This window comes from Anser anser, assembly GCF_964211835.1.
Source record: "Anser anser genome assembly, chromosome: 23".
In the NCBI taxonomy this organism is placed as follows: domain Eukaryota; kingdom Metazoa; phylum Chordata; class Aves; order Anseriformes; family Anatidae; genus Anser; species Anser anser.
The window spans coordinates 1,572,042-1,597,443 of record NC_139744.1 but is presented as its reverse complement, the minus strand read 5'-3'; the positions used below and the strand labels follow the sequence as shown (position 1 = coordinate 1,597,443).

Below are 25,402 nucleotides of genomic sequence, written 5' to 3'. Positions count from 1 at the left end.
TCCTCTCCCCCCCCCCCCCCCAGGCGGTGGCGGTGCCGCAGCCCGGGGGCTCTCCGGTGCCGAGCCGGGGCCGCCGGCGGAAAGTGTGTCAGTGGGGCACGAGGCTCTCCCCGGGAATCACATGGGGGAGGCGGCGGCGCCGCGTGCGGCCCAGTGCGCAGCCGCGCCCGGTGCCGGGAGGGCGGCGGGGAGGGGGGGGGGGAGGGGGGGGCGGGCGGGCGGCGGGCGCGCAGCAGCCGGGGCGGGCGGGCGGCGGCACGGCACGGAACGGCTCGGCTCGGCGCGGCACGGAACGGTTCGGTTCGGTACGGAACGGCCCCGAGGATGGCCGCCCCCGATACCGGCAGCACAGGTCAGTGAGTGCCGGTGTACCGGAGGGCAACGGGAACCGCGCCGGGAGGGGTGGGGGGTCGGCACCGGGATCGGCACCGGGACCGGCACCCGGAACCGGGACCCGGAACCGGGACCACGGGGGTCGGCACCGGGGATCGGGATCGGCACCGGCACCGGGGATCGGCACCGGGACCGGGATCGGCACCGGGAATTGGGGCGGGGGGGGTGTCCCGAGCCCTGCCCCGGGGGGATGCGCACCGGGGCTGCGTCCCGGGGCTCCTCCGTACCGGGAGCGGGCACTGACGGACACGGGGAGGACAGACGGACAGCGGCACCGGGCGGTGCCGGGCACCGGAGCGACCCCGGTAGTGGGGTGGGGAGGGACGGGGACACCGGGACACCGCGGGGACAGCGGGGGCACCGAGCCGGGAGCGGTGCCGGGGGGTACCGGGAGGTACCGAGGGACACCGGAGGATACCGGGGGGCACCGAGCCTGGAGCGGTACCGGGGGATACCGCGGAGTACCGGGGGGTAGCGGAGGATAACGGGGGGCACCGGGGAGTACCGGCGGCACCGAGCCGGGGAACGGCACCGGGGTGCACCGGGAGGTACCGGAGGGTACCGGGGGACATCGGGGGGTACCGGAAGATACCGCAGGGCACCGGGGGGCACCGGGCCGAGGGCGGCACCGGGGTGCACCGGAGGATACCGGGGGGTACCGGGGGCACCGAGCCGGGAGCGGCACCGGGGGGTACCGGGGGGCACCGGGCCGGGGGCGCTGCGGACGGGCCCGGTGCTCGGGGGCCCCCCAGGGCCGGGGCGGGGCCGGGGCGGGGCCGGGGGCGGGGTCCCGGTGCCCGGGGTCGGGCGCGGCGGGGGGCGGAGGCGGTGCCCCCCCCCCTCCCTCCCCCGGCACGTGTCCCCCTCCCCGCCGCTGCCACGTGCGGAGTTTGTTTTCCCCGCAGCCCCGCCCCGTCCCCGCCCATTGGTCCCCGGCCCCTCATGACATCATCGCGCCCCGCCCCGCCCACCCCGCGACGTCACGCACCCGGAAGCGGGGACGCCGCGTCCCGCTCGCCCTCTTCGGGCGGGGGAGGGGGGAGTTTGGGGGGGGGGGGGGGGAGGAGGGGGCGGGGCGTGGTGACGCCATCGCCGGGGCAACCAGGGGGCCGGGGGCGGGGCGGGGCGGGCGGCCAATGGCGGCAGGGGGCGGGGCAAAGCGTGAGGGGCGGGGCCGGGGGCGGCCACGTGCGGCTCGAGCACGTGGGGCGGCGGCGTGAGGCTGCTGGAGCCGGGGGGGGCCGGGAGCCCCCGGGGGGGGCGGGGAGCGGGAACCTCCCGGACCCCCCCGAGGCGTCCCGGGGGGTTTGGGGCTGGGGGGACCCCGGGGGTGACTCCCTCAGGGCCCCCCCCCCGTGTCCCATGGGGGTGACCCCCCCATGTCCTTGTCCCCCCAGGGGTGACCCCCCCCGTGTCCCTCCCCCATGGCCCTGTGCCCCCGGGGGTGACCCCCCCCCGAGCCCCCCCCGTCCCTACAGGGGTGACCCCCCCCATGTCCCTGTCCCACTGTTGTTGACCCCCCCCCATGTCCCCCTCATGTCCCTGTACCGCCAGGGGTGACCCCCCCCCGTGTCCCCCCCCCATGCCCCTGCCCCCCGGGGGTCCATGGGGTCAGGGACCCCCCCCCCGTGCCGCTGTCCCCCTGTTTTGGGGTCAGGGATCCCCGCGGGCATCCCCGTGCTTTATCGGGGGGGTGGGGGGGGGGCTGCAGCCCCTCTGCTGCAGGGTCTGGGGTCTGCAGGACCCCCCCCCCAAACCTCTTTCACCTGGGGGGGGGGGCACGCAGGGTTGGGGGGGGACACGGGCACCCCGCACGGGGACAGCCCTACCCACGCCCCCCCCACGCCCCGTGCGGGACCCGCTGCCCCCGATTCGGTGACCTGCTTCGGGGCTGGCACGGCGAGGCTGGGGGGGGGGAATAAAGATGGGGGGGGGGGGGGAGAAAAGGGGGGGGGGCAGCCGTGGCCGGGGGCAGCGCGTGGGGCGGCCGCCACATGGCCGCGGCCAGCCCGTGTGTCCCCGCGCCACCCGCCACGTGCCTGGCCCTGAGTCAGCCGCGGCCGCTCTGTGCCCGGGGTGGGGGGGGGACACACACACACGGGGGGGGGGCCGTGACCCCGGCCGGGGCCGCATCCTGCGCTGGCCGCCCCTGGGTGCAGCAACGGGGCTGAGCCCTCGTGGGTGGGGGGGCTCTGCGCCACCCCCATCGTCCCCAGGGTGCCCCCTGGTTTCGTGGGGTCCCCTACACGCAGCCCTCCCCCATGCCATCTTGGGGGGCTCCCAATGCAGCAGTGGGGCCGGAGCTGCCCCCCCCACCCCCAAACCCACGGGGGTTCCCATCCCCGTGTCCGTCCCCCCCCCCCCCCCCCCACCGTTTCCGGGGCTCGTGTCCCCGTCCCCACGTGCGCCCGCGCCACCGCCGGCGCCGCCTGACTCAGGGCGCGCGGGGCACACGTGCGGCCGCGGCACCGGGGCGCTCCCAAGGGCGCTGCCAGCCCCGGCCCTTCCGGGGTGCTCCCCGCCGGCGCGTGTGGTCCCCCCCCTCGCCCCCCCCCCCGTGACGGTGCCCGCTGTGCCCGCAGGCGGTGTGATCAGCTACGTGGGCTCCAGCGGCTCGTCGCCCAGCCGCACCAGCCCCGTCTCGCTCTGCAGCGACAGCTCCAGCGGCAGCTCCCAGCCCTTCCCCTCCTACTTCCCCCCGTCGCCCACCGGCTCCCTGCAGGACTCCCGTGCCTACGGGGGGGGCTCGCTGCCCCCCCACGAGGACGGCTCCCCTTCTTCTTCCTCCTCCTCCTCCTCCTCCTCCTCCTCGTACGGCTCCTCGGCGAGCTTCCCCGGTGTGCCGCCGGTGCCGGCGGACGAGCGGCGGCGCAGCTCGCCCAGCAAGAGCGGCAGCACCGTCACCAGTGAGTATGGGGGGGGAGGATTTTTTTTTTTTTGGGGGGGGGTAGGGGTGCCCCTAGCACCCCGAGGTGCCGTTGACCCCCCCCCCACCATCCCCCCGCAGAGCTGAACGGCATGGTGCTGCTCTGCAAGGTCTGCGGGGACGTCGCCTCCGGCTTCCACTACGGCGTCCACGCCTGCGAGGGCTGCAAGGTACCACGGCGGGGGGGGGGGACGGAGCAGAAGGAGGGGGGGTGTGGGGGATGCTGGGGACGCGGGGACCCGGAGTGACCCCCCCCCGGGTGTCCCGCAGGGTTTCTTCCGCCGCAGCATCCAGCAGAACATCCAGTACAAGAAGTGCCTCAAGAATGAGAACTGCTCCATCGTCCGCATCAACCGCAACCGCTGCCAGCAGTGCCGCTTCAAGAAGTGCCTGCTGGTCGGCATGTCCCGCGACGGTGAGCCTGGCCCCCCCCCCCGGCCCCATATCCCCCCCCCCAGTTCCGTGCCGTGCATCCCTTGGGGCTGGGACCCCCCCAGCTCCGGGCTGTGTCCCCCCTGGGAGCGGTGCCCTGCATGCCAAACCTGCCCCAGGCTGTGTCCCCTGGGACCCCCTGGGGTTGGGGAGGGGGGGTCGGCAGCCCCCCCTTGTGCTTGAGGTGGGGGGGGGGACACACGGCACCGGTTCCCGGCGCGCCCCCCCCCTGACGCCGCTGTCCCCACAGCCGTGCGCTTCGGGCGCATCCCCAAGCGGGAGAAGCAGCGGATGCTGGCGGAGATGCAGAGCGCCATGAACGGCATGGGCAGCCCCCCGCCGGGGGGGCCGAGCATCGGCGAGGGTCCCGTGCCGGGCGGGGGCCACGCGCTACCCCCCGGCCCCCCGCCGCTCGTCCCCCCCGCCTGCTTCTCCCAGTTCCCCCAGCAGCTGACGCCCCCCGGTTCGCCCGGCCCCGGGGGGGCCACCGAGGACGTCATCGCGCAGGTGGCCAAGGCGCACAAGGAGATCTTCGTCTACGCTCACGACAAGCTGGGGCCCCCCCCGGCCTGCGACAGCGGCGTCCTGCGCTGGGACGGCCCCCCCGCCTGGGCCCCCGGCCCCCCCAAGCCCCGCTTCTGCCCCGCTGCCTACCCCGAGCCCCCGGCGCGGGGCTGCCCCTGGCCCCGCGGCCCCAAGGACGTCCTGCCGGTGAGCGCCCGCCCGCCACGGGGGCTCCCCCGCCGGTCCCCCCCGTCCCCCCCCCCCGGGTATTTTTAGCCGCTAATCGCGCTAATCGCCTTGCCGGCGAGCCCCGTGCTGAGCCGCGCGTCGCCCGCAGGCCTGCCCCATGAACAGCCACCCGCCCGGGCGCAGCGGGCGCTCGGTGCAGGAGATCTGGGAGGACTTCTCCCTCAGCTTCACCCCCGCCGTCCGCGAGGTGGTCGAGTTCGCCAAGCACATTCCCGGCTTCCAGGCCCTGTCCCAGCACGACCAGGTCACCCTGCTCAAGGCCGGCACCTTCGAGGTACGTCCTGGGGTGGCCGGGGCTCCGCCGAGGTTGTCCCGCGGCGTTGTGTGCTGCCCCGCGGCGCTGCATGGTGCCCCCCAGCCCAACATGGTGCCCCACTACGTTGCACAACACCCCATAGAATTGCACGGCGCTCCCCGGTGTTGCACGGTGCCCCCCAGCATTATATGGCCCCCTGTATCCTAACACAGTGCCCCCGGCATTGCATGGTGCTCCCCGGTGTCGCACGGTGCCCCCCGGCATTATATGGCCCCCTGTATCCCAACACCGTGCCCCCTGCATTGCACAGCGCCCCGCTGCACTGCACCCTGGTGTTGCACGGTGCCCCACGCATTGCATGGTGCTCCCCAGTGCTGCGCGGTGCCCTGTAGCAGTGCACAGCACCCCATGGTGTTTCACGCCCCCCCCCCAGCTCAGCACATCGCCCTCTGCATTGCACAGCGCTCCCCGGTGTTGCACGGTGCCCACAGCATCTCACGGTGCGCCACATCCCAGCACAGTGCCCTGCAGTGTTGCACGGCGGCCCCACGTCCCAGCATGGCGTCCTGGTGTAGCGCAGTGCCCGGTGGTGTTGCAGTACGTCCGCTGGCATTGCACGGTGCTCCACGGCACTGCACGGCACCCCATGGCGTTGCACGGTGCCCCACGGCATTGCACGGCGCCCCATGGCATTGCACGGCGCCCCATGGTGTTGCACGGTGCCCCACGGCATTGCACGGTGCTCCATGGCAATGTGCGGTGTCCCACGGCATTGCACGGTGCACCACGGCGTTGCACAGTGCCCACAGCACTGCACGGTGTCCTGTGGCATCTCGTGATGTCACACGGCATTGCACGGCGTCCCACGGCACTGCATGGTGTCTCACGGTGCTGCACGGTGCTCCGTGGTGTTGCACGGTGCCCCACTGCACTGCACGGTGTCTCACGGCGCTGCACGGCGCCCCATGGTGTTGCATGGTGCTCCATGGTGTTGCACAGTTCCCCATGGCGCTGCACAGTGCCCCACGGTGTTGCACAGTGCCCCACAGCATTGCATGGTGCCCCACGGTGTTGCATTCTGTCCCACGGTGTTGCACAGTGCCCCACAGCACTGCACGGTGTCCCACGGCACTGCACGGTGTCCCACAGCATTGCACGGTGCCCAATGGTGTTGCGCGGTGCCCCCCGGTGTTGCGCGGTGCCCCCCCCGGTGTTGCACGGTGCCCCCCGGCGCTGCGCGGTGCCCCCGTCCCGCCGAGGCGCTGACGCCGTGTGCCGCAGGTGCTGATGGTGCGCTTCGCCTCGCTGTTCAACGTGAAGGAGCAGACGGTGACGTTCATGAGCCGGACGAAGTACAGCCTGGAGGAGCTGTGGGGCATGGGCATGGGCGACCTGCTCAGCTCCATGTTCGAGTTCAGCGAGAAGCTCAGCGCCCTCGACCTCAGCGACGAGGAGCTGGGGCTCTTCACCGCCGTCGTGCTGGTCTCGGCAGGTGGGCGCCGCGACGGGGCCGAGCCCCCTTTCCTGCCTCCCCCTCCCCATTTTGACGCCCCCCCCCCCCCCCGGGTCCCCGCAGACCGCTCGGGCATGGAGGACGCGGCGTCGGTGGAGCAGCTGCAGGAGACGCTGATCCGCGCCCTGCGCGCCCTGGTGCTGAAGACGCACCCGGCCGAGACCTCGCGCTTCACCAAGCTGCTGCTCAAGCTGCCCGACCTGCGCACCCTCAACAACCTCCACTCCGAGAAGCTGCTCTCCTTCCGCATCGACGCCCAGTAGGGCCCCCCCACCTCAACCCCGTGCCCCCCCCCCCCTGCCCCCCCCACCCCCCCCCACGCCACCCAGACCCCCCCAGGACCCTGTACATAGCGCGGGGGCGGCCCCGGTGCCACCCACCCCACGGCTGCAGCCCAAGCGGGTGCCGGGACCCCCCCCCAACACTTCCCTCTCCCCACGGCGCCGGGGCCCCCCCCCAGGACCCCCCCCCCGCCCCGGTGGCCAGCGGTGGAAAAGCAGAGGCCGGAGGCCAGCCGAGCTGTGTGGGTGGGTTTGGTGGTTTGGTTTTTTTTCTTTTTTTTCTTTTTTTTTCCGTGTTTTTTTTTCATCATATATTTATTACATAAATATATAGTAAAATAGACCAGCAACAATTACCATAAAAATATCTTTCTTTAAAATCCTGACCAAAACACAAAAGGGTTTAAAATCGCACGTCACAGACTGTGATTGTCACGTAAATCAGCAGCGCCTGCCTCGGCCCCCCCCCTCCCCGCGCCGTACATTCAGCGACTCCCTGCCACGGCCCCCCCCCGGGCTGGGGGGGGCACAATGCATAGTACGTGGGGGTCCCGCCGTGCCGAGCCGAGCCGTGCCAGGCTGGGGGCAGCCCTGGGCAGGGGCAGCTCCGGGAGCCATGAGGTATGTGCTTGGGGGGGGGGGGGGGATGGATGTGGGGTACGGGGATGTGGGGGCACAGGGCGGGTGGTGGGGATGGGGGTGCCGGTGCTGCCCCCCCCCCCCCAACCCAACCCGGGGTGAAGCCGGGGCTTGGGGGCGACGCTGGACGTGCGATGGCGACACGAGACGGAGACGAGACGGAGCGGCCCGGGGCGCGGGCGGGAGTGCGGGTGGGTGCTGGCGAGCGCGGGGACCCCACGGCGGGGGCAGCGGGACCGGGCTGTGCCCCCCCCCCATCCCCCCCCCCCCCCACCGCGGGGTGGGCTGCCACAGGGCACCGGCACGGCCACGCGTGGGCAGGCGGCGAGAACGGGCAGCGCGTGCGGGGACCCACGGGCGTCGTGTGGCCACGGCGGGGCACTGCGCCGGCACGGCATGGCACGGGCAGTGCACGGGCATTGCACCAACGCGGCACGGGCATTGCACCAACACGGCACGGCCATTGCACGGGCATTGCACCAACACGGCACGGGCATTGTACGGGCATTGCACCAACACGGCACGGCCACTGCATGGGCACCGCGCCGAAACAGCACGGGCACTGCGCCAACACGTTACGGGCATGGCACGGGCACGGCCTGGCGTTGCACTGGTGCAACACAACCACTGCACGTGCACTGCACCACGGCGCGGCTGTTGCGTGGGCGTTGCACGTGCACTGCAGCAGCACAGCATGCCCACCGCGCGGCATTGCACCGCCACGGCACGGGCGTCGCACAGCTTTGTGCACGCGCGTCGCACCGCGGTGTGGCCGTTGCACGGGCGCTGCATGTGCACGGCGCCAGCACGGCGTGGCAGTGCACCAGCAGGGCACGCGCATTGCACGCGCGTCACACACGCATGGCACCGGCACGGCACATGCCCTGCACCGGCAGGGCACGCTCATTGCACACGCGCTGCACCGTGGCACGGCCGTTGCACGGGCATTGCACCGCCACGGCATGGCTGTTGCATGTCACGGCACCGCTGCAGCGTGGCCACTGCGGGGGGGGGGGGGCACCGTGCCCCCCGGGGGGGGCACAGCTCCTGCCCCCGGCCCGAAGGCACGTGGTAAGGCCGGCTGTTGGCACGCGCGCGCCGAGCGTGACCGTGAGCATCGGGTCGGGTGCCGGGGGGCTGGGGGGGGGGGACGGGACACGACGCATCCCAAACCCTGCGCCCCCCCCGAACCCCCCCCCCAGTGCGGGCGTTTGTGTTTCCTGCAGTGACTCCTATTGCACAACCCGATGCTGGGGGGGCGGGGGGGGGCTGTGCCCACCGGGCCCCCCCCACATGCCGTGTGCCCAGGTGGGGGCTTTAAGACATTTTGCACGGAGGGCACCGCATGTTCCCCCCCCCCCCGGGGGCTCTGCCACACCACGGCCCCGCTGCCCCCCCCCCGCCCCAGCTTTTGGGGTCTGGCACAGCCCCCGCTGCCCCCCCCAGACACGGACCCCCCCCCTCTCCCCGGCGGCAGGGCCGGGGTGGGGGGGGAGCTGCAGCGGGCAGGAGGGGGGGGGGGGGGCACACGCCCCCCCCCCCCCCCAGCCCCACGGTGGGAGGAAGTGTCTCGTGTTGGGATTTCTGCTTTTAAACGACCCGTAAAAAGATTTTTTTTTTTTTTAATTACAAAAATTATATATTTTATATATATTTATATATATATATATATTAGCTTAACTGGGCCCCGGCAGCCCGCCTGCCTGCCGGCCGTGCCTCGCCCGGCCCCGCGCCCCCCCCTCGGCCTCCGCCTGAGGTAAGAAAAAATTCACAAACCTAAATCCGGGGGGGGGGGTGGGGGGGGGGAAGGAAAAAAGGTGATAAAACCATTAAAAGTGCCCCCGCCGCAGCCCCCTGCCCCGCGCCGAGCCCCCGCCGGCCCCCCCCGAGCCGCCCTGGGGGTGCCGGCCCCCCCCCCCGAAGTGCTGTTGCTGCTGGGGGGGGGCCGGGGCAGTAGTGCAGTGAGGGGGGGGCCGCGCCGTGCTGGCACCTCCGGGGCCATTGCAACTTGGGTTTTTTTTTTGTTGTTGGTTTTTTGATTTTTTTTTTTCTTTTTTTACGGAAAACGACAAATAAAAGGACGACGACACGGGGTCGGGGGTGGGGGGGGGGAGACAACGGAAAAGGGGTGTTGGGGGGGGGGCGTCCCCCCCCCCCTCCCCGCCCGCAGCGCGCACCGTCCGCCCGCGCTTGGCACAAAACCCTCTCCTTTCAGCCCAAAAAAAATTAAAAAAAAAATAAAAAAAAAGAGAGAAAAATCCAAAGCCCCGAATCCGGCCCCGAAAGGGGGGTGGGGGGGTGCAGGGGGGGGGGGTTCCCCCCCCCCACCCGGCCGGGCACGGCGAGGGGGCCGGGGGCTGCCGCCGGCCCCGCGTGCCCCATGGCAGGGTTGGGGTCCCCCTCGTTGCCCCCCCCCGTGCCCCCCCCCGGCCCCCGCCCGGCCCAAAGTGCGCGTGGCCGGGGCGGCCTCTCCCTGTGCAGCCCCCAGCCCCCTCCTCTCCTCTGCTCTTCCTCCTCCTCCTCCTCCTCCTCCTCCTCCTCCTCCTCCTCCTCCTCCTCCTCCTCCTCCTCTCCTCTCTCCTTCCAAAGTGCAGTTAGTTTAATATTTTAGCCTCTCAGGGAGGGAAATAAATGCTTAAAAAATAATAATCTAAGAAGAGAAGAACAATAAAGGAAACGCTCGACCGTCGGGGCCCTTCCCTGTGCAAACAAACAAAATTCGTCAAGTCCGGGGGGCGCGGGGGGGGGGCCGGCGTGGGGCCCTGGGGGGGGGGGGGCTTAGGGGGGGCAGCCGGGGGTCCTGGTGCGAGCGGCGGCACGAAGCCCCCCCTGCCCGGTACGTGTGTCCCCCCCCCTCCCCAGCCCCTCCCCGGGTGCAGCACCGCCGCCCTCGCCCACCTTCGGGGGCAGAAAAAGAAAATCGGGGAGGGGCGGGAGGAGGGGGGGGGGAGCGCGGGGCTGGGGCGGGAGTGGGGGGGGGCGCTTTGGGGGAGAGGCGGGGGGGGGGGGGCCCTACACCTCCTGGTCCTCGAAGACCTCGAGGAAGAGGGGGGGGAAGAGCTCGGTGGGGCACTCCACCTTCATGTGCAGGAAGCGGCTGGCGTGGCAGGCGCCGATCATGCGCAGATCCGTCACCTTCATCAGCAGCTTGGGCCAGAAGTGGGGAATGTTGTGTTTGCGGTAGTTGATGTAGTGCTCGAACGCCAGCAGGTACGTCTCCTGGCACTTCTCGATCTTGTCCACGCAGATCAGCCCCGTCCGGTCTGCGGGAGGGGAGGTGGGAAACATGGGGGGGGGGAGGGAGTCCGCAGGGTGCCCGCTCCACGCGCCCCAAACGGTGGGGAGCTGGGCGCCGGGGTGCCCACCACACGTACCCCAAATGCTAGGGCTCTGGTTGTCAGCGTGCCCAACCCTATGTGCCCCCCAAATGTCGGGGATATGGGTATTGGGGTGCCCGCCCCACGTGCTCCCAGATATTGGGGCTCTGGGTATCAGGGTACCCACCCCCCGTGTCCCCAAATGTTGGGGCTCTGGGTATCGGGGTGCCCACCCCACGTGTCCCCAAATGTTGGGGCTCTGGGCAACGGGGTGCCCGCCCCGGTGTTCTCCCAGATATTGGGGCTCTGGGTATCGGGGTGCCCAACCTATGTGCCCCCAAATGGTGGGGCTCTGGGTATCGGGGTGCTAACCCCACGTGCTCCCAGGTATTGGGGCTCTGGGTATTAGGGTGCCTGCCCCACGCACCCCAAATGTTGGAGCTCTGGGTATCAGGGTGCCCACCCCGTGTGCTCCCAGATATTGAGGCTCTTGGCATTGGGGTGCCCACCCCGTGTGCCCCCAAACATTAGGGCTCTGGGTATTGGGGCGCCCACCCCATGTGCCCCCAGGTATTGGGGCTCTTGGCATCAAGGTGCTCACTCCACGCTCCCCCAAACGCTGAGGCTCTGGGCACCAAGGTGTCCACGCCACGCTCCCCAAAATGTTGGGGTCCTGGGCACTGGGGTGCCCACTTCACACACCGAAAAATATCGAGGCTCTGGGCATCAAGGTGCTCACCCCACACACCTCGAAATGCCGGGGCTCTGGGCACCAGAATCCCCACCCCACGCGCCCCAAGATGCTGGGGCTCTTGGCAATGGGGTGCCCACTTACGTGTCCCCAAATAACGGAGTTCCAGGCATCGGGGTGCCCACCCTGTGCGCCCCTAAACGCCGGGGCTCCAGGCATCAGGATGTCCGCTCTGTGCGCCCCCAAATATCGGAGCTCTAGGCATTGGGGTGCCCACCCTGTGTGTCCCCGAATAACGGAGCTCCAGGCATCGGGATGCCCACCCTGTGCACCCCCAAACACTGCGGCTTCGGGCATTGGGATGCCCACCCCGTGCACCCCCAAATAACGGAGCTCCAGGCATCGGGGTGCCCACCCTGTGTGTCCCCGAATACCGGAACTCCAGGCATTGGGATGCCCACCCCGTGCGCCCCCAAACGCTGCAGCTCCGGGCATTGGGATGCTCACCCCGTGTGCCCCCAAATAACGGAGCTCCAGGCATCGGGGTGCCCACCCTGTGCGCCCCCAAACTCCGGGGCTCCGGGCACCAGGGTGCCCCAGGGGCTCAGCACCACGCGTGCGCCCTTACCTGAGGACATGAGCAGCACGGCCTGGAGCAGGGCCACCTCGGTGTCGTCCAGGTTGAAGGCAGAGAGGGACTTGCCCAGGTCGAAGATGGCGTCAGAGACGACGCCGAGGCCGCCGTTCTTGAGCTGCTCGCGCTTGACGGCCATCTCCCCGCTCAGCGTCAGCGTCTCGCTCTCGGGGTCGTAGCGCACGGCCGCCCGCAGCGACATGATCTCCATGCAGCACCCCTTCAGCAGGATGATCTGGTCTTCGCAAGGCAGCTGCGGGACGCGGCGTCAGCGGGGGGGCTTTTGGCCCCGACCCCCCCCCCCCCAACCCCCCCGCCCCCTTTCCCCTTACCTCCGAAAACATGGGCAGTTTTTTGGCAAAGTCGACCACGCGGGTGATGGCCGGGGTGATGATTTTTGTAAACTCGCTGAACGCCTCCAGGTCGACTTTGTCCCCGTCGGGCATGGAGGCCATGGGCGACTGGCCGATGTCCTCAGGCTGGGGGGGGGGGGAAACGGATGGCGGGTTGGGGGCGACGTGCCCGCGACCCCCCCCCCCTTACCCACACGCACTCCCCAGGGGAAACCGAGGTAGGGCCCGGCGGGGCGGCAGCCAGGAGAGGGAGCTGTGCGCCCGGCACCGCCGCGGGGCCGGGGCCACCCCGCGGGCACAGCTGTCCCCTTCGGTCACCGCACACCCCCTGACCCTCCCCGGGGGCCACGCGCTCAAGGACACCCGGTGACATCCCAAAGCCCCCGCTCCCGGAGCCGTTGCTGGGGGAGGGACGACACCGGGAGCGTGACCCCCGCCGTGCGCGCACCGAGCGCGCCGGGGCTCAGCCGTGCCCGGTGCCGGTGCCGTGCCCGGTGCCGGGGGTGGGCGCAGGGCTCCCCCCCGGCTGTGCCCTCACCAGGAATTTCCGCTTCTGCTTCCAGTGGCTGCCCTGGGCGTTGGTGCTGCGGTGCGCCTCCGTCACCACGTGGATCAGCTCCCACTCCTCGGCGCTGGGGCTGGGGCGGTGCTGCAGCGACTTGATCATCTCCTCCTTGCGCCGCCGCTCCCGGTTCTCCTCGATCAGCTTCCTCTTCGCTACCCGCTTCGAGTCGTCCAGCACCACTGCCGGAGCTGCCGTCAGCGGGGACGCCCCAAAAACCCACCCCCCACCGAGCTCCCCGTGCCCCCCCCCCCCAACCCCGTGCTGGGTGCCCCGAGCTGGTCCCGTGGCTGCGTGGGGCACCCGGAGCTGCCCCATGGCACCACCAGCCGCGCTGAGCACCCCAAGCTGTCGCGGGGCTGCGGTGAGCACCCCGACCTGGTCCCACAGTGGTCCCAAACCTGCCCCACGGCCGTGCCAGGCACCCCGAGCTGCCCCCCGGCACCCATCGGGGACTCCCCAGCGTGGTCCTGCGGCCGCACCGGGCACCCCGAGCTGCCCCCTGGCACCACCAGGCGTGCCAAGACACCCCAAGCTGGTCCTGCGGCTGCACCAAGCACCCCACGGCCCTACTAGCCATGGGGGGCACCCCAAACTACCCCACGGCTGCACGGGGCACCCCAATCTGCCCCCCTGTGCCTGGCACCCCAACCTGGTCCTGCAGCAGCACCCAGCACCCCACGGCACCGCCAGCTGTGCCGGGCACCCCAACCCGCCCCGTGGCTAGCTCTGGGCCCCCCCAACTTGCCCCCCTAAGCAACCTCTGGCCGTGCTCGGCCCCCCCCCCGGCCCCCCCGCACTCACGGTCCATGGCCATGCCCACGGAGATGCACTTCTTGAAGCGGCACAGCTGGCACTGGTTGCGGGTGATCTTGTCGATGACGCAGCACCCATCGTACTTGCACGAGTAGGTGGGGTGCAGGTTCTTCTGGATGGTCCGCCGGAAAAAGCCCTGGGGCGGGCGGGGCCGGGGGGGGCACGGTGAGACCCCCGGATTTCGGGTAACCCCCCCCCCCCTCCGCTACCCAGCCCCCCCTCACCTTGCAGCCCTCGCAGGTGATGCAGCGGTAGTGGTAGCCGGTGGCTTTGTCCCCGCACACCACGCACTGTTCATCTTTGTCCAGGTAACTAGGGATGTACCCTGCGGGACGCCGCGCGTCAGGGCCCCCCCCCCCAAAACACACCGTGCCTCAGTTTCCCCTCGGCCCCAAAGCCTGCTGCTGCCCCCCCCCCCCCCCCCGTCTGCCTCCCCGCTGCAGGAAGTGCCGGCAGAGGAAGGGTTAAAGGCTGGGGGGGCCGGGGGGCTGCCCGTGCCCCCCGCGGCAATAAAGCGCCCATTATGCGGCTCCCAAGCCGGCTGTGGCGGGGGTGGGGGGGGGCGTCCCCCCCGGCGCACAATGGCCCACTGTCCCCGCTATTGTCCGGGGTCCCCCCGTTGGCACAGGGCCGGGCGCCCCCCATCGCCGGCCTCACGGGGAAACTGAGGCACGGAGCAACCCCCCCCACCGAGACCCCCCCGAAATCGACGCGGGGAGGGTGGGGGGGGAGCCCAACCCTGGAGGGGGGAGCGGTGCAGGGTGGGGGAGGGGCTGACCCCCAACCTCCCCACCCCCCCTCTCCTCATCCCCCCCCCCCCTTCTCCCGGATCCCGCCGGCGCCGGCCGCTCCCCGCTGGGGAATGGGGCAGGGCTGGGTGCCCAGCCCTGGGGTCAGCGCCCGGCCGGGCCCCCCTTATCTCCCCCCCCCCCCCCACGGCGCTGCTGGCCCCGATAGCGCCGGCCCGACCCACGGCCACGGCTGCTGGGGCACTGGGGGGGGGGGGGGGGGGCACCCCGCGGGGACACGGGGCGCTGGGGAGCCTTGGGGAGCTCCGGGATCGTGGGGTGCCAGCAGGGACACGGGGGGCACAGGGACGCCTGCGGTCCTGGGGGGGGGATATGGGGTGGCTGGGGGACCCTTGGGGTCCCAAGAAGGGACACGGGGTGGCTGGGGGACCCTTGGGTGGCCATCAGGGATGTAAGGCGCTGGGGACCCCCGGGGTGTGCAGGGACCTTGGGGTCCCGGGGTGTGCAGGGATCTTGGGGTCCCCGGAAGGAACACGGCACCTGGGGGACCCCGGGGTGGCCAGCAGGGACGTAAGGTGCTGGGGACCCCTGGGGATGTGGGGTGCGCAGGGACCTCGGGGTCCCCAGGAGGCACACGGCACCTGGGGGACCCCGGGGTCCCATCAGGGACACGGGACACCCAAGGGACCGCCGGGGGAGGCTCGGGGACCCCAGCAGGGTGCCGGAGGGACGTGGCGAGGGGCCCTGGGGCTGCGGGGGGGGGGGGTCCCGGGGGGGCCCCGTACCTGACATGCTGCTCTTCACCAAACATTGGCTGCTCTTTCTTTTGCGCTTGCCATCCAGCCACCTGCGGGACGGGACGGGGAGCGCTGGCACCGGGTCCCCGTGCGCCCCCCCCCCCATCCCAAACCCCCCTGCCTGGGCACCCCTCCCTCGCCTGGGGGGTCCCGGGGGGGCCGGATGGGGACGATGGATGGCGTGGGGATCGGGGAGGCACCGCCCCATGGAAAATGGGGGGGGACCAGGGTGACGCGGAGCTCCCGGGGACCCCCGATACGGGGCACGGCATCGCTTGGGGTGGGGGGGGGGGAGCGGGTGGGAGGGTGGGGGCTGAGGCTTGGGGGGGTGGGGGAGGGGAAGGGAAGGGTGGGGGAGGGGCTCATTTACAGTCAAAGACAAAATGTCCTTTTGGCTCAGCGGGGAAGTGACATCAGAGGGGCTGCGCCAATGGGCGGCGGCGGGGGTCCGCGCCTCGCCCCCACCGCACCGGCGCAGTGCCGGAGGCGCCCGGGCTGGGGGGGGGGGGACGGGCGGGGGGGGGGGGGGACAGAGGGGGTCCCAGCACCATGGGGACCTGCACCCGCTTGGGGGGGGGTGGGGGCAGCACCCAGGGGTGCCCCGGAGGCCCCCGCCGGGGCAGCGGGGCCGGGTGCTGCGGGGGGGGGGGGGCCACGGGGCGCCAGCCCAAGGTGACCCCGAGCCTGGCTCCCCCCGGGCACGTGAGCGGCCGCCGCCGCGCGCCCGAAATAGCCCCGGGCGCTGGCAGGGCCCTGGGGGGCCCAGGCTGGGGGGGCGGCAGCGGCTGGGGGCCCGGAGGGGGGGGGGGGGGGCAGGGTGTGAGCAGGCGGGGGGAGCGGGCACGCGCGGGGCGCGGGCATGGACGGGGCGCGGGGACACGTGGGGTGCTTGGGGGGGTGCAGGGGGCACGGGGGGGCACGGGGGTGCACGGGGATGCAGGGGGCACGGGGACAGGCGTGTGCACGGGGACACGTGTGTGCAGGGGACGTGTGTGTGCACAGGGACACGTGTGTGCACGGGGACGCAGTGGGCACGGGGACACACGTGTGCACAGGGATGCAGTGGGTGTGGGGACACGCGTGTGCACAGGGACCTGTGTGTGCACGGGGCCACGTGTGCACGGTGCCACAAGGGGCACGGGGACGCCGGGGAGATGCAGGGCACTGGGACACACGGGGCACGGGGACACACGGGGACACCGGGCATGGGGCTGCACGGGGACACGGGGTGATGCGCAGGGCACGGGGGCACGGAGGGGCACGGGGACACGGAGGGGCACCAAGGGGCACGGGGGCACCAAGGGGCACGGGGACGCGTGGGGACAGCGGGGGCCGCCGCAGCCGTGCCCGGGGGGTCTCACCGGGTGTCCTCTGGCTCCGACAGCGGGTCCAGGGTGCTGGGCTTCTGTTCCATTCACCGCAATTCCATCAAGGAGCGCCCAGCACCGACCGAGTGGGCTCCGCCACCGGTGCCACGCGCGGGGGGGCCACGGCGGGGGGCTACGACGCGCGCCCCATGGCGCCCGCCTCAGTGCTCAGCGCCGCGCAGCATCCCGGGGGGGCCCTGCCGAGACAAACCCACGGCGCCCACTGAACCCACGCGGGACGGGGGGGGGGGTGGGGGGGCCACGTGCGACACCCCCAACCTTCCCCCCCCCCCCCCCAAGGAGCACGTGGTGCGGGGAGCGTGCAAGAGCGTGCAGGGCTGCTGGAGAGCGCCCGGGGTGTGCAAGGGCGTGCGGGGCTGGGTGGGAGCGCGAGGGGCGTGCAAGAACACGTGGAGTGCGCGAGGGCTTGCAGGGTGCTGTGCAGGAGCATGGGAGGGTGCGCAGGGCTGGGGGGGGGCGTGCACGGGGCGTGCAAGAGCACGCAGGGTGTGCGGGAGCGTGCGCGGGCGTGCAGGGCCGTGCAAAGCACGCGGGGCGTGCAAGGCGGTGCAAGGGCGCAGGACGGAGCGGGAGCGCGCGCAGGGGCGCGGGTGCTGCACGCAGCCGTGGGGCAGGGCCGCGGGGGGGGTGCTGAGCCCCCCCCCCTCGCTGGGTGCTGAGCGGGTTGGGGTTGGGGTTGGGGGGTGGACTCACGGGGGCGGGGGGCGCCGGGGGGCGCCGGGGCGGTGCCGGGCGATGCCTCCTCCGCGAGCGCTCCTGCTGCAAAGAGACGGCGCTGGTGGGGCCGGGGGGCGCCGGGGGCACCCCCACATCCGCACCCCGCCCCAAAATGAACCCCCCCCCCCACGATGAGGAAGCAGAGGCGCACTCCCCCACCCCCCCAGCCCCACCCCCCACCAGGGGCACCCAGCACCCATCCCACCCACCCAGCGGCAACCGGGCGGGACCGGGGATCGGGGGAGCCCCCCATGCTCAGCTCCCCCGCGGTGCCCCCCAACTCCCTTCAGCCCCCCCCCCCAGCCCCCCCCCAACCGGCAGGGGGGGGCTCGTGGCGGTGCCGGGGCCCCCAACCCGCGCCGGGTGGGCGCCGTGCCCGGCCCTGGGGCTGCTCGGCTCCGTGCGGGGACAGGCAGAAAGTAGGTCACGTTTGTCTTGGCCGCGGCAGAAATTCCTCCGGCGGATTTCAAGCGCAGCGGCGGTGGCGCAGCCGGGGCTCCTCCGCCGCGCCCGGCCCCCCCCCCACTTTCCCTGGCAACCCCCCCCCCTCCCCGAAGCCCCCTGGCCCCCCTCCAGCCGGGGAAGCCCGGCCATGCCATGGGGGGGTGCGGGATGCTGCACCCACGGGTGCGCGGCGGCGGCGGCACGCGGCAAGGGGTTGCGGGGGGGGGGGGGTGTGGGTGCGTCGGGCGAGCCAGCGGGACCGCGGGGAAACCGAGGCACCGTGGGGGCACCTCCGCCGTGTGCCCCCCGACACCCACGAGTGGCTCGGGGGCACCCTGCTCTTTGTGGGGGGGGCCTCCTGGCTGCTGCTCCAGGCCGGGCTTTGGGGCCGGCCGCGGGCGGTACCTATAGAGCGGGCGCGCGGCCGGGGGCTGCAGCAAATGTTTGTTCCATATGGGAACGCCGCGCCGAGACTTCCAAGTATAGGCACTGGCCGGGCGCCAGCGCCGCGCGGCCCCGCTGGGCATGGCCAACCCCCCCCCCCCCCCCACCGCCTGCCCCGGGACCCCCCCCCCCTTCCCCCTGCAGAGCCCCGACCCGCTGGGCGCACGCATGGGGAGGCTGCACCGTGGCTGCCCCCCCCCCCCCCCACCCCGGTTCCGAAAGCCCCCGCTGCCTCGGTTTCCCCTTTGGGTGTCGAACGGAGGGGCTCAGGGCTCAGCGCCGCGAGGTCGGGGCTTGCCTGTGCCGCTGAGCCCCCCCCCCCGCCGGACACCCCCAGGATGGGGGCCCGGTGGCACCCAGGGCTTGGGGCCGAGCTGCTCCAGGAACCCTCGCTCGAGGAATCGCGGGCAGACAGACAGCCAGACGGACAGACGGATGGGTGGGAGGCGGCCCTCCCGCGCTGCAGGACACGTGCAACGAGCGTGGCCGGGTCTCAGCCCCCCCCCCCCCCCCCCCACCTTGGGCACGGGTGGCACCGTGACCGCGTGTCCCCACCCCGCGGGACGCGCCGCCGCGCTGGGCGGGAGGGGGTCGGAGGCACGGCCGGGGCGCAGCACCCATGGGGGGGGTTTGGGGGGGGGAGGCCCCCACCCGCGCCCCCCCCCCCCCCCCCGGCCCAGCCCCACGCCCAGGGCAGCGTTTTTGCTGAGTCGGGCGGTTGCGCACGCGATGGAAAACAACCCGGGGACAAAGTCCGGGGCTGGGCCGGCGGCGGGAGCCGGCTGCACCGCACGGGGGGCACTGAGCACCCAGATCCCACGGGACGTGGCAGCCAAGGACCCCCCCCCCCAGCCTGGCGCACGGACGCCCAGCGGGCACCGGCCACCTCCGGCCCACCCTGCAGCCGCCCTCGGGGCCGCGCCACGGGGCCGCTGTCGGTGTCCCTGTCCCCGGCGCAGATGGGCTCCAGGGGTCCCGGGCGCCCCCTCCCCCTGGCCAGCTGCTATCTGGGTCAGGGAGGTGAGGGCCTAAGCGCTTTAGCCAGGGTGCCAATTAGCGTGATTAGCACGGGGGGGGGGGGGGGGGGGGGGGCAGGGCGCTGCAGGCAGACCCAGCAGCTCGGCACCGGCTGGGCACCGACACGCGGCACCCGGTGCTGCGGGCGGCAGCGGGCACCGGCACGGCGGCACCGGGAGGACCCCGGCGGTGCCGGCGGCAGGACCGTGCCGTGGCAGCGGGGCCAGGAGCAGGACACCCGCCACGGCACGGCCGGCAGCACCCCGGCGCACGCCGGTGTCCACGTGCACGGGCGCACCCGGTGCCGTGCGCGCGCCCTCGCCCGGTGCCACCTCCCGGCCCTGCAGCTCGGCCGGCGCGCGGTGCCCGGTGCTGCGGGTGCTCGGCGGCCGCGCTGCCGTGACTGGAGGCCGCAGGAATCCCAGGCATGCGCAGCAGCTGGGCAGCCCGAGCGCGGGGGGATGCCACGGGCCTGACATCAGGGCGCCCGCCCCATGGCACGGGGGAGCTGCGCACGGGGGACCCCCCAGGTGGGGGTCAGGGCCGGGCCGTGGGACGGGATGGGGTGGCGGAGCCCGGCTCTGCCGTGCACCCCGGCACCGGGACCTGTCCGCCCCGTGGGGCTCAGCAGCGCCCACCGATCGAGGGCGGGTGGCCCTGGGGACGGCGACACGTCTCCCGGTGTCATCACGCCTCCAAAAGGTCCTGGATCGTGGCACGGGGACCTGCCTGGCTGAGCCGCGACCTCAACCCCTGCCAGCGCGGCCACCCCAAACCCCATGGGGCTCCGGGTGCCTCGAGCTGAGGCCGTGCCGCCCGCTCCTTCCCGTGGCACCCGGGTGCGCAGTCGGGACGAGGCAGCGGCTTCGGCTCCTGGCCTTGCTGGCCCTGCCCGGCCCCGTCCGGCCGTGCCTCAGTTTCCCCATCCCACCAGCGCCAGGCAGCGGGATCTGCTCAGCAGCGTGCGGCAAGAGCTGCGGCACCGCTTCTCCCGTGCGTGGCAGGATGAGGCCGGATCCCTGCTCCCCCATCAGGGCACGGCGGGGCCCCACGTCCATGCCCGGTGCCGCCGTCACGCCAGGGTCAGCCGTGCCCCGGCCCCCCGCACGCACACGGGATGCCCCACGGGGACCCCGGGTGCCTGGCGTGCGATGAGCACCCACGGACGGGGCTCGCGGGGTGACCCCGTGGGGTGCCCCTGTCCCCAGGGAGGCTGCGGCGGGGCCGAGCCCCGCGCGTGCCACGGGACGCCGGGGAGCTATTCTCAGCGCCGCGGGGCGGGAGCTTGGCACTGGCATCGGGACGTTGCTAAATCGGGGAGAGGAGCGGGGGCTCCGGTTCACGTGCACCGGGCGGGGTGGGGGGTGGGGGGGCAGGAGGGGGACGACTCCTGCGATCCCTCCCCGTGGGCCCCCCCCCCGTTTGGAGGGGAGCTGTTGGCAGCCACCTTGCCACGAGGCGCCCCGGGGTCGGCATCGCCGGGGGGGGTGCGGGGCACCAAGCTTGGCGTGGGGCACCCAGCCCGGGATGGGGACGGTCCCCGCGGCGTCCCCAGCAGCGGGAGCTGCAAAACGGGGCAGGCGAGCACCCAAACCGTGCCCGGCGACGCGAGCCACGCGTCGTGCCGCCACCACGCCGCCACCACGCTGGGGACCCACGGAGCCACGGGGCGCCCCGCCGGGCACCCTGCCCGCGCCCGCCTTCGCCCTCCCCGCAACGCCGGTCGCTCCTCCTGCTCCTCGGGGAGAGGACCCAGGCGCCCGGCTCCGCCTGTCGGGCGTTAAACAACGCAGCCCGCGCCCCACGGCCGCGCGGCTCCGGGGCTGGGGGGCACTGGGGGGGGTCCCGGCGCTGCCGTCCCGTCCGCCCGCCCGCAGCTGCTCCAGGCTTTGCCGACAGCCGCGGCTCGCTTGCCCCGGGAAAGTGCGTGGCGAGGCGGGGAGGGGGCCGCTTCCTGGTGCCGCGGCCCCCCCCAGGAAGGGACGGGGACGGGGAGGTGCGCCCGCCGCCACGCAGCACCCCGCGCCTGCAGGGGCGGGGGGGCGCGGGGTGCCCACCCGACCCCTCCCCGGGGTTCGAAGGGGTGAGCGAGAGGGGGAGGGGGGGGTCTTTGGCACGAAGCCGGCCTCGCACCGGGCCGTGGGGGCAGCCGGCACCCCAACACCGCACCGGGCACCCCGGTGTCGTGCACCCCAGCCCCCCCCATCCACACCCCCCGCTGCGCGCAGGGCGGCAGCGCCGCGGCTCTGCAAAGGTCAGCGCGCGGCAGTGGAGGGGGGGGCGAGGGAGCGTCGGGCTGTGCCCCCACCCCAGCAGCACCGCGCACCCACCCGGGGACCCCCAGCACCGGCAGGGCTGGGGGGGGGGGGACACACGGGTGCGTGCGCCTCGATGGGAGCAGCAGGGGGGCGCGGGCAGCTGCACACCGATGGCAGGGGGGGCGCTGAACGCCTCCAGCGTGCCCCCACCCTGTGCCAAGACCCCCGGGCGGGGGGTGTGGGGGGGGTGGGACCGCGGCGTCGAGCGAGCGAGCGAGCGGGAGAAGCCTTCCCCAAACTGGTTCCACCGGGGCCTGCCGTGCCGCACGGCTGCGCCGCCGCCGGCCCCCGCCCCGTGCCGAGCCGCGGGGGTCCCCGGCACACAGGGAGGCCACGGGGCGGGCGGCGCCGGGGCTGGCACCGGCGGAGGTCAAGCGGGGTGAGGCTGAGCCCGGCCTCCCCCCCCCACCCCCGCCTCGCTGCCGGTCACGGCGGTGTCAGCCCCGCGGGGCGCGGCAGGGCACGGCGCGGGGGTCACGGCGGCCGTCGCCGCTGAAGGTCGGCGCGGTGCCGCCGGGGGCCACCGCCGCGGCCGCACGCCCCGGCGCTGCCTGGCATGCGCCCGGCACGGCTCGGCGCGGCACAGCTGGCGGCGAGGTCGTGCCGGAGGCCCGAGCGAGCGCCGGCTCGGCTCGGCCGCCCGGGGTGACCTTGGCCGCGGTGCCCGCTTGCCCTGCCTCAGTTTCCCCCCGGCGCACCGGGGGCTGCACCGGAGCTGGGCCCGTGACCGTGGCCCACGCCCCGGCGGCAGCACCGTGGCCGGCGGTCTCGCCGCCACGCTTCTCCCAGGCCGGGGGGGGGTGGACGCGGCAGCTCGGCCCCCCCCCTCTCGGGAATCGGGAGCCGGGGTGCCTGGGGAGGCCGGGGCGGGTTTGGGGAGGGCAAGGCCCTGCCACGCCCCTCGGCCCCGCTCGCGGGGGCACCCCGACGGGCACGGCCACGGCCACCGGTGCCCCCCTCTCTGCCCGTGCCGTGGACGCCCCCGCCCCAGCGAAAAGCAGCGAAAACAAACAAACGAAAAAAAAAAAAAAGGGCGCTCTCCCTCCAGCAGAGAAAAAAAAAAAAATCAAAAAATAATAAAAAAAAATAAAAAAAATATTAAATGCATTCCTGACGCCGCCTGCCAAGAGCGGGGCGGGGACGGCCACGGGGCACGGCCACGGCCCCACCGCCGCCACCACGGTGGGCCACGGCACCGCCACGGCCGGGCCACGGCCTCCCTGCAGCACGGCCACGGCACAGCCACGGCACCGCCACGGTACCGCCACAGCACGGCCACGGCACGGCCACGGGCTCCCTGCAGCCCGGCCACCGGTGACCATGCAGCCCCGGTGCAGGCCCACGGCCACGCCACGCCGCAGCCACGCAGCTGCCACGGGGCCGGGGGGGAGCTGCCGTGGCCGCGCCGCGCGTGGCCCCCCCCTCGGTTGGCGGTGCCGTTGTGTGCGTGTGTGTGCGTGTGTGCGTGTGTGTGTGCGTGTGTCCCAGCGGGGGTGGGCAGCGGCCGTGGCCCCCCGGGGCAGCCCCGCGCTGCAGCACCGAGCGCTGGAGGGGGGGGGGGGATAAAAGGAGGGGAGGGGGGGGCGCAAGGCAGGGCAGCGGGGGGTTGGGGGGGGCGGTACCCCCGGCCCTGCGGCGCCCTCCCCCCCTCCCGTGCCGAACAGCCGGATTTTTTCCCTCCCCCCCCCCCAAAAAAAAAAAATTAAAAAAAATAATTAAAAAAAAATTGGCTATTTTTATATTTACCCGCAATTCGCCTCCCGGGGCGCGCTCGGCCCGGGGGAGCCCCGCGCTTCCCGCCCCCCCCTTTACCCCCCCCCCCCCATCGCACGGCCCGACCTGCGCCCGGGCTACAGCCGGGGGCGCCCGGGGGCCGCGGGCCCTCGGTAAACAACCGGGGCTGCGGCGGGGCCGGGGGGCGCGGGGGCGGCGGCGGGGCCCGCTCGGGGCCGTACCTGGGCGGCGGCGGCGGCGGCGGCGGGGCCGGGGGCGCGGAGCCGGGGCGGGGGGGGGGACGCGGAGCGGAGCGGAGCCGAGCGGGGCGCAGCGGCAGCGGCGGCGGCGGCAGCGGCGGCGGCGGCCGACGGCGCCTGGCTCCTCCCCCGGCCCCGCCGCGCCGCCCGCCCGCCCGCTCCGCCGCGGCCGCAGCCCCCTCCGCCGGCCGCAGCCGCTCCCTGCAGCCGCCGCCGCCGCCGCCGCGCCCGCTGCGCGCTCCCCGCGCGCTCCCCGCGCTCCCCGCGCGCTCCCTGCGCGCCTCCGTGCGCTCCCCGTGCTCTCTGCGCGCTCCCCGCGCGCTCCGCGTGCCCCCTGCGCGCCCCTTGCGCCCTCCGTGCGCGCTCCCCGTGCGCTCCTCGTGCCCCCTGCGCGCTCCCTGCGCCCTCCGTGCGCGCTCCCCGTGCGCCTCCGTGCGCTCCGCGTGCCCCCTGCGCGCCCCTTGCGCCCTCCGTGCGCGCTCCCCGTGCGCTCCGCGTGCCCCCTGCGCGCTCCCTGCGCCCTCCGTGCGCGCTCCCCGTGCGCTCTGCGCGCTCCGCGTGCCCCCTGCGCGCCCCCTGCGCCCTCCGTGCGCGCTCCCCGTGCGCCTCCGTGCACTCCGCGCGCTCTCCCTGCGCGCTCCCCGCGCTTCCCGTGCGCCTCCGTGCGCGCCCCGTGCCCCCCCCGAGCCCCCAGGGATGGGGTTGGTCCCGCGTGGGTGCCCACGGGGGACACGGACCGAGGAATGGGGGGGGGACGGGGACGGCGCCCGTGGGGAGCCGGGGATGGGCCCGCACGGAGATGGGGGGCGAGGGGCGGGGGGGGGGGGGGGTGGGACAGCGCCCGGGGGGGGGGGCTGGGGGGGTCCCTCCAGGGACCTGGGGACGGTGTCGGGGACCACGGGGGGCTGGGGACAGGGACCGAGGACAGCTGGGGGCGGCGTGCACGGGGGGCCGGGGATGGGGACATGGGGACACAGCCGGGGATGGGGGGGTCCTGGGGACGCTGCCCACGGGGGGGGGGTCTGGGGACGCTGCCCAAGGGCATTGGGGTGGGGGGCTGTGGGGCGGGGGGGCTGTGGGGCCAGGGCCCCGCTGCGCAGCAGGCCACTGGGGGCCAGGGGTGGCCACAGGCACTCGAGGCCCACGGGGGTCACCAGGGGTGGCGCTGGGGTCGCCACCCCCCAGCACCCCCCCCCGTCCCCCCCCCCAGCTCCTTCCCAGCAGCCCCCGCGCTCAGCACCCCCCCCCCCCCCCCCCCGGACTACACATCCCATAATGCCCGGGTTTAAAGGGCTGCTGGCATGGCGTGTGTGTGTCCCCCCCCCCCCTCACCCCCCCCAAGGGACGGTGGCACCCAGGGGTGGCAGCCCAGGGTGCTGGGCTGACGGTGGGTGCCCCGCACCTGTGGTCCCCAAGGTCCCCATAGCCCCGCGGCCCCCCTGCTCCCCAAGGCCCTGTGACCCCCCCGATCCTTATACCCCCCTGCTCCCCATGGCTCTGTGACCCCCCCCCCCGCAGTCCCCATGGCCCGGTGCCCCCCCCCCCCATGTCCCCATTACCCCTGGTCCCCATGGTCTGTGACCCCCCCCCAATCCCCATGTCCCCCCAGTCCCCATGGCCCTGTGACCCCCCCCCGCAGTCCACACGGCGCTGTGACACCCCAGGTCCCTGTGACCCCCTGGTCCCCATGGCCCTGTGACCCCCCCCAGTCCCCATTACCCCTGGTCCCCATCACCCTGTGACCCCCCCCTGCAGTCCCCATGGCCCTGTAACCCCCCCCCCAGGTCCCTGTGACCCCCTTGTCCCCATGTCCCTGTGACCCCCCCCAATCCCCATGCCCCCCTTGTCCCCACGGCCCTGTAACCCCCCCCACGTCCCTGTGACCCCCTGATCCCCACGGCCCTGTGACCCCCCCCCCATTCCCATGCCCCCCCCCATTAGTCCCCCCCTTCCCACAGCCCCGGGCAGCGGGGCCGCCAGCGTGGCAGG

The 25,402-nt window shown here is 73.7% G+C and overlaps 2 protein-coding genes across 2 annotated transcripts; one reads left to right on the top strand and one right to left on the bottom strand.

Moving 5' to 3' along the window:
- Positions 1-193: 193 nt before the first annotated feature.
- Positions 194-6,919, top strand: NR1D1 (nuclear receptor subfamily 1 group D member 1). The gene is made up of 8 exons (XM_083809166.1): positions 194-352; positions 2,976-3,299; positions 3,401-3,489; positions 3,590-3,734; positions 4,002-4,462; positions 4,593-4,778; positions 6,042-6,252; positions 6,337-6,919. The coding sequence occupies exons 1-8, from the start codon at positions 325-327 to the stop codon at positions 6,534-6,536; spliced, it is 1,644 nt and encodes a 547-aa protein (XP_083665292.1). The 5' UTR covers positions 194-324; the 3' UTR covers positions 6,537-6,919.
- Positions 6,851-23,410, bottom strand: THRA (thyroid hormone receptor alpha). Its single transcript, XM_083809199.1, has 10 exons — positions 23,396-23,410; positions 17,194-17,259; positions 16,474-16,676; positions 15,101-15,162; positions 13,791-13,891; positions 13,555-13,702; positions 12,727-12,932; positions 12,168-12,314; positions 11,830-12,088; positions 6,851-10,456 (listed from the first exon to the last, which is right to left on the bottom strand). The coding sequence occupies exons 3-10, from the start codon at positions 16,524-16,526 to the stop codon at positions 10,206-10,208; spliced, it is 1,227 nt and encodes a 408-aa protein (XP_083665325.1). The 5' UTR covers positions 16,527-16,676; positions 17,194-17,259; positions 23,396-23,410; the 3' UTR covers positions 6,851-10,205.
- Positions 23,411-25,402: the final 1,992 nt, after the last annotated feature.